This window comes from Heptranchias perlo, chromosome 13 (genome assembly GCF_035084215.1).
Source record: "Heptranchias perlo isolate sHepPer1 chromosome 13, sHepPer1.hap1, whole genome shotgun sequence".
Taxonomy (NCBI): Eukaryota; Metazoa; Chordata; class Chondrichthyes; order Hexanchiformes; family Hexanchidae; genus Heptranchias; species Heptranchias perlo.
In genome coordinates, this window is record NC_090337.1 from 8,361,300 (window position 1) to 8,374,881 (window position 13,582).

Here is a 13,582-nt window from a genome sequence, read left to right on the forward strand (position 1 = left end):
CCCATTATTTTGTAATTTTACAATCTATTAATGTGGCCCTCCTGAGATCTTCAAATCGATCTTTCGAATTCCACGCAACGAAACAAAAAACTGCGGGATCCCGACCTCTTAACGTTTAAAACTGAGGATCAGCTAAGGCGAGAATAACATTTAGATTTGTTGTCCACTCGGGAATATTGATCATTAAAATGTGATGCCGCCACATTTTCCTTTCCCCCTCCGAGGCAGAGTAATTTATTATTCCTCTTTCTTCGGGGATTTTGCAAAAAAAAAATCTGTTGAAGACAAATTTCCCCCGCTGTCTTTGCCATGCAACAATATATAAGCACTTGATGTCCTATCGGTGGGTAAGAGTTATGTTCAAGAGCGATGTCTTATATTTTGCTTTGTTCGTTCTTGGTATCGTTATGCTTTACTTTCAGTGGAACGGAAGTGTCGACTTGTAAACGATGGGGAGTGTACGATTTACACGGATTGTTTAAGGACGCGGACATTATTCTGGGTGGAATTTTCAGTGTACACTACAGTGCAGAGGAGCAGGAAGATCTCACGTTTAAAACCCAACCTAAAGCGATAAAATGCAAAATGTCAGTTGGAGATTGGAGAAGTGTATGAAATATTGCGTAACATTGTCGATTGCTGTTTCAATTATGAGCCATTTAAAAAGATAATTAGATTTAAATTCCTTTTGCTAGTTACCAATTTATTTGTTGGAACGACACAATGGATGATGGTCGTTTTATAACTTAATACAATATTTTCTTTAAAGACATTAGAATATTAAAATATCCTACTCTTTATATAAAAGATGTTTTAATCACGGTCTACTAATTTTGCCAGTGAGGGCACTTAGCTGCAATATCTCAGTGTCATGGATTGGGAACGATTGAGTAAATATTCAGTTATTCCTAAACTACTAACTGTGCTAAATGTCGAATTTGCAGAAAGCATCAACGCCAAAAGAACGTTGTTATGTGTCGCCAATCTAAAAATATTTGTTTTCTCACAGCTTTGATTTCAGATCATTTCGTTTTGCACAGGCAATGATCTTTGCAATAGAAGAAATAAATAAGGACCAGACTCTCCTTCCGAACATTACACTTGGCTACAGCATTCATGACTCGTGTGGCATGCCATCTTTATCCATAAAAGCTGCCTTGGAAATTTTAAATAAACAGGACGAAACCTCTTCGGATTATAGGTGTAGAAAACATTCTGCATTATCTGCAATTGTTGCGGACTCCGGATCAACGCAGTCTGTAGCAGTAGCAAGGTCAATTGGTCCATTCAGAATTCCAATGGTAAGCAACATTGCAAACTGATGCCAGTATAATGCTGTACGGCATTTCATGGAAAACAGGTGACCATAAATGTGTCCCCTTAACTTTCTATTAATTGAATATAAAAATAATGCTGTGCAATATCTTTATTTTCAAAATGTTAAACTCTTTATCCGTAAAACGTTTGAAATTTGAATAACATGCGCAATTTCCACAATGTTTTATGGCCGTCTTATTTGTATGGCATTGTTTATATGAATGAGAACTTTTTGTTTTTGAAACAATTCTTCAGGACTCCATCTGTCTCCTGGAGCAAAGGGGAGGGAGACGCAAAAGAGGCGATAGTTTCATACCGCTTCGGTTCGATGCTGCATGAAGTGTTAATCCATTGCGGTGTCAAACCTGGGTTGCAACGTACTCAGTGGATCCATTGGACTTTCCCCGAACACTGTAGACATACCTGACCTTAAGTTGAAATTTAAGAGAGCAGAAGTCGCCCACTCCTACTCTCTAACAATTTAATTTTCCAACTTTTGGGAAACATATAATTTGAAGACGCGCTTGTGCATAGCGTAAGCCTCTTAGACAGGTCTCAGACAATAACCTGCAGTACAAATGCCCTAGTTTCTGCTTCTGGAACAACGGAAGGTAACAAATACAAATGAAGGTGTAATCCTACTAAAAGTAAAATAGTAAAATAGGAGAAACATTGGCCAAGGAGAATTGACTAGAAGTAAAGGGAATTAGGGGTTATGGGGAGCGGGCAGGAAATTGGACATGAAGCTGAGTTCGGATCGGTCAATGCCCTGTGGGTGGCGGAGAGGGCCCAGGGGCTATGTGGCCGGGTCCTGCTCCGACTTCTTGTGTTCTTTAGATTTGTGGTTGGGATCAGATCAGCCATGATCTTATTGAATGGCGGAGCAGGCTCGAGGGGCCGATTGGCCTACTCCTGCTCCAATTTCTTATGTAATCTTATGTTCAAAATAAGATCGTGCAAACGTTAAGAACACTCATTGATAATGTGTATAACAAGATATTTGTACGGTCAGAATGAAAAACTGTGCAGTACCTGGATCGGGCTTTCACGAATACCGTTCACATTACATGAAGCTCCGAAGAGATTGTATACTCGAAGAACAATCGGAATAAATTTCGAAGCTGTGATGCAGGCGGGCAAAGGGCAGCTCCGTAGAGAACGCATTGTTTTGATCAAAGGGAACATGAGTACAATTCTCCCCAATTGTATTTAGAGTTGTTGAATTCAGGAAATAATGACTGATTTCCTCATTCCGGAATTTAAAAAATAGGACAGGGAAGCAAATTAATAGTACACGTGAAAGCTATGGATTTTTGAAATATATTTCTCCCAGATAATACCAAATAAAATCAATATTCACAAGCAAGTCAATGTGAATGAAATCTTAAACCATAAGGGTAAAATATTGCTTAATTAGAACCGAAGTTTATATTCTCCCTCGTCTGAAAGTCTAAGGCATAAACTAAGATACATTGTAGGTTACTTTGTGTCTATTTCCAATTTGGTTTTATTAAACTTATTATTTTCATTATGATTTTCATCAGGTAAGTTACTTTTCGACGTGCGAGTGCCTCAGTAACAGGCAGGAATTCGCTTCGTTTTTTAGAACAATACCAAGTGATTACTTTCAAGCGAAAGCGTTGGCCCAACTTGTTCAGCGTTTTGGGTGGAGTTGGATCGGAACAATTAAAAGTGACAATGATTATGGCAATTTCGGAATGCAGGCGTTTACTGAGGCTGTCCGACAGCGCGGGGTTTGCATTGCTTTCTCTGAATCTTTCAGAACGTATCCCAAAGAGAAGATGCTGAAAACTCTCGAAGTTATCCGCAGATCTACAACAAGAATTATCGTGGCCTTTGTCAGCCTCGGAGATATGGCCGTTTTGATTAAAGCAATTGCGCAGCAAAATATCACCGGTATACAGTGGGTGGGAAGCGAATCCTGGGTTTCCACGTCGCTCCTTCCCCCAGAAGAAAGCAGAAGAATTCTTACTGGAACGATAGGAACAGCGATTCGTAAAGTAGCTTTGCCTGGTTTAAAGGAATTTTTAACCCAGTTGCAACTTTCTACGTATCCTGGTAATCTTTTAATGAAAGATTTTTGGGAATCAGTTTTCAGCTGTACACTAGGTGTGATCGGACGCAGCGCCGAAGGCGCAATATCACGAAGCAAGAATTGCACAGGGAAAGAGAATTTGAGCACGATAAATAACATTTTTACCGATGTATCGCAGCTGCGAGTTACCTACAGTGTATACAAAGCGACTTATGCTATAGCCCATGCACTCCACAATATGCTGACGTGTGAACATAACAAAGGATCGTTTGCCAACAAAACTTGTGCAAATATTTCACATTTTCAACCATGGCAGGTATGGAAAATCCTTTACATCTTCTTAGCAATAAAATATAAATCGTAGCGCGGTTGTAGCTTGTTGGCTACTAAGGTTTCTCAGACTGCTAAAGCCTCTATGTCGACCACATAGCTGTAAGGGAAGGAAATACTGACGGTCAGGCGGCTCGCCGAGAGAGGGTGGAGGAGATGGGGGCTAATAAAGAAAGGTTTGCCACCTGGCCATACTCACTTTCTTCCTAACAGTCTAGTGAGAACAGTAATGGGTGGAAACGTTCCATCAGGACTTCTAAGATCATTGGCAAAAGAATCAAAGGGGAGATGAAGATTTTTTTTTACACAGCGAGTTGTTATGATCTGGAACGCACTGCCTGAAAGGGCGGTGGAAACCGATTCAATAACTTTCAAAAGGGAATTGTAAATACGCTTGAAAAGGAATAAAAATGCAGGGCTATGGGGAAAGAGCAGGGGAGTGGGGCTATTTGGATAGTTCTTTCAAAGACCCGGCGCAGGCACGATGGGCTGAATGTCATCCTTCTGTGCTGTATGATTCTATGATTCTCCAGTTAAAAAGGTAATCGAGGGAGTCCCAAGTGAAGGTGAGGAGAAATTATTTGAAGTGTAAGGCATCTCATCTTACAATAAACAGTTGTGGAGACGCTGGAAGCACATTTGATAGCATCCTATAGCAATAAATTATTCGTTGTACGTAAGAAAAAATACAACCCCGGTTTATCCATACCATTGCTATCCCCTTTCTTAATAAAGCTGATGAATTACATGGAAACAGTAAATTTCACGACAAAAATTGGCGACAAGGTACATTTCGATAAAAATGAAGATTCAGTGGCGACCTATGACATTGTAAACTGGCAACCAAACCAAGTCGGCGGTGCAGATGTTTTGACTGTAGGATACTATGATAGTTCCGCAACTTCAGGACAAGAGCTCGTGTTAAAGGAAGAAGCCATAGTTTGGAGTGGGGCCCGAAGAAAGGTAAGGATCTGAATAGAAAAGTGGTTAAGATGCTTGTCAGCCTTGGCTCAGCGGTAGCACTCTGGCCTCCGGGTTCTTAGAAGGGCGTGGATTGAAGCCCAACTCTAGAGACTTAAGCGCATAACCTGGGCTGGTACTTCTATGCGGTACTGAGGGAGTGCCGCAATGTGTAGGTGATATCTTTGGATAAGACACCAAACTGAGGCTTCGTCTGTTCACGGGTGGACCACGGGTATGGTAGTGTTTATGTTACTGGACTAATAATCCAGAGAACATGAGTTCAAATCCCACTGTGGTAGTTTGAGAATTTGATTTCAATTTTCCACCTTCTCCAAGAATACCGAGACGAATTGTAACACCTTACTGCCGCTTCAGCTGAGATTCCCTTATCTTCTGGACAACAGGACATCAATGAGCGTATATTTATATACCAAGTTGTATATATATATAAATATATTTTGTATTTATATATATAATGGTGTCAAGAGTTGTATTTTATATATATATATAAATAATGTCAATAATTGTATTTTATATATATAAGAACATAAGAACATAAGAAATAAGAGCAGGAGTAGGCCAATCGGCCCCTCGAGCCTGCTCCGCCATTCAATAAGATCATGGCTGATCTGATCCTAACCTCAAATCTAAATTCATGTCCAATTTCCTGCCCGCTCCCCGTAACCCCTAATTCCCTTTACTTCTAGGAAACGGTCTATTTCTGTTTTAAATTTATTTAATGATGTAGCTAATATACATAATATTGTCAAGAATTATATTTTCTATATACTCTACTATGTCAATAATTGTACTATATATATATGTCAAGAATTGTATTACATATAATAGTGACGAGAATTGCATTATACATAATAGTATGAATAATTGTTTATATATCCATATATATTACAATTATTGATGCTATAAAATAAATATAAAATAACAATAAAAATAAATATATAGCTTTTACAAGGTCGATTCTAAGTTGCTGATTCCAGCTTAGCTAACTGGAGAGTGTAAAACAAATATGTTTCGATTTATATTTACAACAAGGTTCCACAAGCTGTTTGCTCTGAAAGCTGTTACCCTGGAACAAGAAAAGCAGCACGGAAAGGTCAACCCATTTGTTGTTTTGATTGTGTTCAATGTGGCGATGGTGAAGTTAGCAACAGCACAGGTATGCAAAGCCAAAAGGCATTCGATAACGGCGTAGCATCTCTTTAACAAATGTTATGAGAAATGCTTCATTTTGCTTTTTATTTCCTCAGACTCCTTGGATTGTGTTAAATGTCCTTCAGATTACTGGTCTAATCAGCAACACGATCGATGTGTGTTAAAGGACATTGAATTTCTGTCCTACAACGATTCCATGGGAATTCTCTTAGGAATACTTGCATTTGTAGGAGCTTGCGTCACAATAGCTGTAGCAACCATATTCTTTTTTCACAGAGATACTCCCATTGTTAAAGCTAACAACTCTGAATTAAGCTTCCTTCTTCTGCTTGCATTAACACTTTGTTTTCTGTGTTCGCTTGCATTCATTGGCGAGCCTTCATTCTGGTCTTGTAGGTTACGCCACACCCTGTTCGGAATTACTTTTGTTCTTTGCATTTCTTGCGTTTTGGGAAAAACGATTGTGGTTCTGCTCGCTTTTAGGGCAACATTCCCCAACAGTAACATTCTGAAGTGGTTCGGCCCTACGCACCAAAGACTGACTGTTTGCATCCTTACGCTGGTTCAATGCCTAATATGCGTCGTATGGATAACTAAATCTCCGCCTTTTCCAGTGAAAAACGTAAACTATTTTAAAGAAATAATTATTTTAGAATGTGATGTTGGATCTGTGGCCGCCTTTTGTTCAGTGCTTAGTTACATTGGATTTCTGTCCTGTGTTTGCTTTGTAGTTGCATTTCTAGCCCGGAAGCTACCAGATAATTTCAACGAAGCAACATATATAACCTTTAGCATGCTTATATTTTGCATGGTTTGGATAACCTTCATTCCGGCTTATGTAAGTTCTCCTGGAAAATACACCGTAGCAGTAGAAGTGTTCGCTATTTTAGCTTCTAGCTCAGGCCTGCTAGCCTGCATCTTTGCTCCGAAATGTTATATTATCCTGCTAAAACCAGAAAGGAACACAAAGAAGCACATGATTCGCAAAGTGCCCACCAAAAAGTTATGAACATGCAATAGAAATCCGCCAGCAAAAGTCATTTTAACCATTTTGGTCCTTAGACTGGAATTCAGAAGTATGTATTAGGAAGAATTACTGACTGAAATATTTGCGGCAGTACTGTTAAATTGCAATGTAAGAGCCTTGACATTAAATAATAATTAAAGTTGTGTAAACTGTTATATTTTGGTTGCTTTATATTAACAAAGGTGAATATTTTCCTCACATATAAAAAATAGCATCCTCTTCCGGTTCCGGTTCCATATGCCACAGTGTGTCTCTTACCTCGATTACACATCCTCTCGGGTTGCTAGCTCAGACTGTCATCTTGTCGCATTGCTCCAGCCTGGACTCACCTCGCTTTCCCAAATCCCATCCCCTACTGAGACCTCCGTAATGCGCTGCATTTCCCCTATTGCTGCAGAAACCCCATCTTTATTATCATTAGCCTTGACTTCTCCAATGGCCTCGCTGCTTCTCCAAGCTAGAACTCATTCACAACATCATGACCCATGTCTTCCCTCATTTTCGCACTCCCATCAACCATCTGTCCTTGTCAAGGTCCATTGGCTTCCGGTGGTCCAGCAAATTGAACGCTTGTCCTTCAAATCCTCCCATGACCTCGTTCCACCCGACCTCAGCAAACACCCCCAGTCATACATCCCTTCTCACACCCTTTGGTCTTGGCACATTAGTTTAATCCACGATCTGTGGTCGGGTCGTACAATGACAGGAGTGACTGTCAGTCCACCTCCGTAACATGACCCACAACACAATAGGCCGGGAAATCCATAGGATCGGTGGCTTCAGTGGACAGTAAAATCGGACGGGGTGTAAAACCAGCGTTGCACCCAATCCCGTCAGTTTCCCGACCGGCGGGCTAAGTTAAAATTGCCCCCAGTGCCTCTGTGCTCTGGAACTCCCTCTATAAATCCCTTAAAAAACATAGACTCTGCTTCAACAGAAGATTGCGGCAGAGAATTCCAAATTCTATCCACCTACTGTGCCAAACGTTTCTTAAAAAAACATCACTTTACTTTATTTGTTGATTATCTTAAATTTGCCCAAACCTCCAGTTCATCCAATCCTCACCTAATAGGCCAATGTCAGCCATATAGCTGTTCTCTTGCTGGGTTTGGAAAACTATAGGGTAAAGTTTCTTGGTACTGCTGTTAAAGGATAGAGGGCACTAAGAGATCCATTTTGTGTTATGCCCTAAGACTACCAGTCTGCGGTACATTGCTGACTGTGGCAGAGGTCACAAACGACCTGGTCTGGAGGTTAACAACAACAACAACAACTTTCATTATATAGCATCTTTCACGTAGTAAAACGTCCCACGGCACTTCACAGAGGCGTTATCAAAAAAAAAATTGACACTGAGCCGTATAAGGAGATATTAGGGGGGGTGACCAAAAGCTTGGCCAAAGAGTTAGGTTGTAAGGAGCGCTTTAAAGGAGGCGAGAGAGGTAGAGAGGCGGAGAGGAAATGTGCAAGAGGCCACAATTGGTGGAGCGCAGTATTGCGGCAGGCTGTAGGACTGGAGGAGGTCACAGAGAGAGGGAGGGGCGAGGCCGTGGAGGGATTTGAAAACAAGATGAGAATTTTAAAACCGAAGCATTGCCGGATCTGGAGACAATGTAGGTCAGCGAGCACAGGGGTGATGGGTGAACTGGACTTGGTGTGAGTTGGGATACGGGCAGCAGAGTTTTTGGATGAGCTCAAGTTTATGGAGGGTGGAAGATGGGAGGCCGGCCAGGAGAGCATTGGAATAGTCAAGTCTAGAGGTAACAAAGGCATGGATGAGGTTTTCAGCAACAGATGAGCTGAGGCAGTGCGGAGATGGGCCATGTTACGGAGATGGAAGTAGGCGGTCTTGATGATGGAGCGGATATGTGGTCGGAGGCTCATCTCAGGGTCAAATAGGATGCCAAGGTTGTGAACAGTCTGGTTCATCCTCAGACAGTGGCCAGGGAGAGGGATGGAGTCGATGGCTAGGGAACAGAGTTTGTGGCGGGGACAGAAGACAATAGCTTCAGTCTTCCCAATATTTAAACAACACATTAATTACATTGAATTCTGAACTTTGTCACAAATTCATACATGCTTAGAGAGTAACTTATCTGTAGTGCAGCCACAATAGATACATTACATGCTTGGTTAACCTAAACACCAGCCAGCTCGCCCTAGGTTCATGACAAATGTTTAGAGAGCCTGGAACCTCTTGATAGCGACTGGTGAGAACTGGTGTAAAGTGCATCAAGGTCATGTGAGTTAGACAGATATAAAAACGGTCAAACTATAATGGGAGGTTAAAAGTCGAAACACAAGGAAGAGATCTAGAAAGTTGAACACAGCAACTGTCAAGTATGATCTTCTAAAACAAAGTATCGCTGTGTGTTCCGGGGTGTTATGTGAGGGTATGTCATTTAAACTCTTAATAAACTTGCAAGCGTTTGAGTCTGCATCTAGAACCCTAATTTCTGGTACATAGAATCACACAGCACAAAGGAGGCCATTCGGCCCATTGTGCCTGTGCCGGCTTTTTGAACGAGCTATCCAATTAGTCCCACTCTGCTGCTCTTTCCTCATAGCCATGCAAATTTTTCCTTTTCAAGTATTTATCCAATTCCCTTTCGAAAGTTAATATTGAATCTGCTTCCACCACCCTTTCAGAGAGTGCATTCCAGATCATAACAACTCGCTGCCTGAAAAAAATCGCCTCATCTCCCCTCTGTTTCTTTTGCCGATTATCTTACATCTGTGTCATAGAATCATAGAATCATAGAAGTTTACAACATGGAAACAGGCCCTTCGGCCCAACATGTCCATGTCGCCCAGTTTATACAACTAAGCTAGTCCTAATTGCCTGCACTTGGCCCATATCCCTCTATACCCATCTTACCCATGTAACTGTCCAAATGCTTTTTGAAAGACAAAATTGTACCCGCCTCTACTACTGCCTCTGGCAGCTCGTTCCAGACACTCACCACCCTTTGAGTGAAAAAATTGCCCCTCTGGACCCTTTTGTATCTCTCCCCTCTCACCTTAAATCTATGCCCCCTCGTTATAGACTCCCCTACCTTTGGGAAAAGATTTTGACTATCGACCTTATCTATGCCCCTCATTATTTTATAGACTTCTATAAGATCACCCCTTAACCTCCTACTCTCCAGGGAAAAAAGTCCCAGTCTATCTAACCTCTCCCTATAAGTCCATCCATCAAGTCCGGGTAGCATCCTAGTAAATCTTTTCTGCACTCTTTCTAGTTTAATAATATCCTTTCTATGTCCTTCAGTGTCCTTTGGTTACTGACTCCCCTGCCAGTGCAAACAGTTTCTCCATATGTACTCTATCAAAATCCTTTATAATTTTGAACATATCTATTAAATCTCCCCATAACTTTCTCTGCTCTAAGGAGAACAATCCCAGATTCTCTAGTTCCTCCGCATAATTGAAGTCCTTCATCCCTGGTATAATTCTAGTAAATCTCCTCTGCACCCTCTCGAAGGCCATAGAGAAGGACTGAGCCTTGGTCCATCATTACAGGACACCTGGAGCTGTTAGGTCACCTGCGTCCGGACAATACAAGAACAACTAACGGTGTTGGGCGGTGCAGACGGTGGCGGTGGTGAGAGGTGCATGCCTACTTGATTTTTCAGTTCACTAATTTAAATAAAGAAAAAGTCGAACAATTCTCCCCGCCTCGCTTTTCTGTACTTGCTGTGCCCAGGCGATCCACTAGCTGCAGGCACAGGGCGAAGAAAATGGTCTTCCCTGTGCAAGTGTTATACATGGACATAACACACCAGAATTACAATCCAGCGGGACTAAGAACTCAGTTTCTCAACTTCCTCTCAGGCATAGTTTTCATATTGCAGGTGTGTACAACAGGGCGCATCGTTGCACGCAGGTCCTTGTACAACTCTCAGTAAATATTGAATGGAACTATTCAGAGGTATAGTGCAGTCGTAAAAACAAACGCATTCTGGAAAAGTTGTGAGCTAAGTTTTATGCATAGCCATGGACAATAATGGGCCACCGTTAGTGGTAACATGCAAACGCATTAATGGAGCTGGTACAGGCGGAGTTCCAAAACAGGGGCTACGCCTGAAATTGGGATTTTAAGGCCATTCCGGCAGCAGGAAAGCAACTGTTGCTGCATTTTTGAGAGAGTTTGAGTTCACTGTGGTCTGTTCGAAGCTTTGACAAAGCCTTTCTTTTACCAATAACAACCTGTCCATTTAAGACAGACAGCGCCAAAAGGGTAGCTCAGGAGCAGTAGATCATATTTTTGAGGGGAAGTCTGCCCCTGATTTGCACTCTAGTACAGCAAATCCGAGTGCAGCGTCATGATTTCCATGTGATCTATATTGCTGCTTCCACTTCAGGTCCGTCAGGTGCAGTCACCAGCAGCGCGACAGACGGAATTCGGGTTCATCATAATTCAGCGCAGGACGGGGACCAAGGATTAGCATCCATCTTTTCTTTACACCTGTTATTTTCAGGTGTTATTTGGGCACTAAACTCAGCCATATCCCCCCTCTGCATTCTCCTTTCATTTTCACCCAGAGGGTGGTCTGGAATTCATTACCTGAAAGGATGGTAGAGGCAGAAACCCTCCTCTATTTCAAAGGTACTTGGATATGTACTTGAAGTGCCATAACCTACAAGGACCAAGTGCTGGGTGGCGCATTTTCGGCAGGCGCAGACACGATGGGCCGAATGGCCTCCTTCTGTGCCGTAATTTTTTTTACGATTCTATGATCCTCCCCTTATTACCCACATCGAACTGTTTCTTACATGTACGAAAGTTTTTGCCTCCACTACATTACTGAGAAGTGCATTCGAAACTCTACTTACCTTTTGTATCAGGAACCTTCTGTTACCAGTCCTAAATGTCCTCTTTGGTAATTTGAAGCTGTGCTGCCTTCAATTTAAAACAATGTTCCAGATTTGCCTTTTCTACACAGCTCACTATCTTGTATCTCCTCCATTCTACCTCTTTGACCAAGCGTTCGGCCAATTATCCTAATAATGTGGCTCGGAAGCTAATTTTTTGTTTGATAACGCTACTGTGGAGCGCCTTGAGAAGTTTTGCTACGTTAAAGGCGCTATATAAATGCAAGTCGTCGTTGTTTTTATTGATATTGTACATCTACCCGAAGTTCAGTCACCACCTTTCAGGGTTGAACAATCCAAGTCCCTCCAATTTTTCCTTCTAGCTCAGTGCTCTGTTGCTGGGAACCAGTTTTGTCGTCCTTTTCTGAACCACCTCCAGCGTTGGAACATCTCTCTCCTGACAAGGACCGAACACATTACTCAATTTGTGTTCTGACCAGAGGATTGTACAATTGAAGCATGGCTTCCCCCGACTTGTAGGCTGAGGATTTTCGGGTGGATCGGATTTGAATGGACCCACGTGTTTCTGGGCGGGCGGAAGTCCCGCAATTTCGGAGATTCTCCCCAGTTGGAATGCATTAGTCAAACTCTGTTGTTTCCGCTCTCTGTGTAAGTATTCTCTGCGTTTTGTTCATTGCAGATCCGCAATTATTTAAATGCTGAACGTACCAATATCCCTATACTTCTTTCAGCTTCACATTTAGCCATTTCAACATCATTCAACACCTGTAATTTACATAAACGATTTGGACTGGGGAATGGGAAGAAACAATTTCAAAATTTGTGGAGGACACCAAATTGGGGGTACAGTTAATACAGAGGAAGACTGCGACTATATACAAGAGTTACATAGAATTACATGGAATGTACAGCACAGAAACAGGCCATTCAATACATTAATAAATTTGCAGAATGGGCGTGTAATTGGCCAATGAATTTCAATATAGATATAGATTTTGGTAGGAAGAATAAGGAGGCCACATATTGCTTGGATAATAAGAGACTAATTGGAAACAGGAGTAAAGGGATCTAGGGGTACGGATACACAAATCACTAAAAGTAGCGTGGTAGGCTAATAAGGCCATTAAAAAAGCAATCAAAGCACGGGGATTCATTACTAGAGAGATAGAATTGAAAATCAGAGAAGTTATGTTAAACTTGTATGAACCCTTGATTAGACCACACTTAGAGTTATGTGCACAGTTCTGGTCTCCATATTATAGAAAGGACATAGAGGCACGGGAGAAGGTGCAAAAAAAGATTTACAAAGATGTTATCAAAACTGAGAGGTTATACTTATCAGGAAAGGCTGAACAGACTGGGGCTCTTTTCTCCAGAAAAGAGAAGGCTGAGGGGTGACCTAATTGAGGTCTTTAAAATTATGAAGGGGTTTGATGGGGTAGACGTAGAGACGATGTTTGCACTCACGGAGAGACCAAAACTAGGGACCATAAATATAAGATAGTCACGAATTAATCCAATGGGGAATTCAGGAGAAATTTCTTTATCCAATGAGCGGTTAGAACGTGGAACTCGCTACCACAAGGAGTGGTTGAGGCAAATAGCATAGATGCATTTAAGGGAGAAAGGAATAGAAGGATATGCTGATAGGGTGACATGAAGATGGATGGGAGGAGGGTCACATGAGGCATAAACGTCAGTATAGTCCAGTTGGGCCGAATGATTGGTACGTTCAGCATTTAAATAAATGTGGATCTGCAATATGCGATAAACTAGTAATTTTAGGCCATTTTCGAAACCCATTATTCTTTTCAGGTAAAGTATCGCTGTGAACTTTCTGTGAAAATAAAACGGTGATCCAAGAAGCCAACGGGGCACGA

At 41.6% G+C, this 13,582-nt stretch overlaps 1 protein-coding gene across 1 annotated transcript; it reads left to right on the plus strand.

The window, feature by feature from the left end:
• Window positions 1-1,028: 1,028 nt before the first annotated feature.
• On the plus strand, window positions 1,029-6,848 carry LOC137330986 (extracellular calcium-sensing receptor-like). Its single transcript, XM_067994563.1, has 5 exons — window positions 1,029-1,301; window positions 2,862-3,689; window positions 4,439-4,666; window positions 5,720-5,843; window positions 5,935-6,848. Exons 1-5 carry the CDS (start codon window positions 1,044-1,046, stop codon window positions 6,846-6,848), a joined length of 2,352 nt encoding a protein of 783 aa, XP_067850664.1. The 5' UTR covers window positions 1,029-1,043.
• Window positions 6,849-13,582: the final 6,734 nt, after the last annotated feature.

What these genes read in the sequence shown, in the direction of transcription:
- LOC137330986 (XM_067994563.1), top strand. Translation starts at nt 1,044, where the DNA reads ATGATCTTTGCAATAGAAGAAATAAATAAGGACCAGACTCTCCTTCCG. An exon ending in GTCCATTCAGAATTCCAATG is followed by an intron (nt 1,302 to 2,861) that starts GTAAGCAACATT and finishes GATTTTCATCAG; the next exon opens with GTAAGTTACTTTTCGACGTG. An exon ending in CACATTTTCAACCATGGCAG is followed by an intron (nt 3,690 to 4,438) that starts GTATGGAAAATC and finishes TTCTTAATAAAG; the next exon opens with CTGATGAATTACATGGAAAC.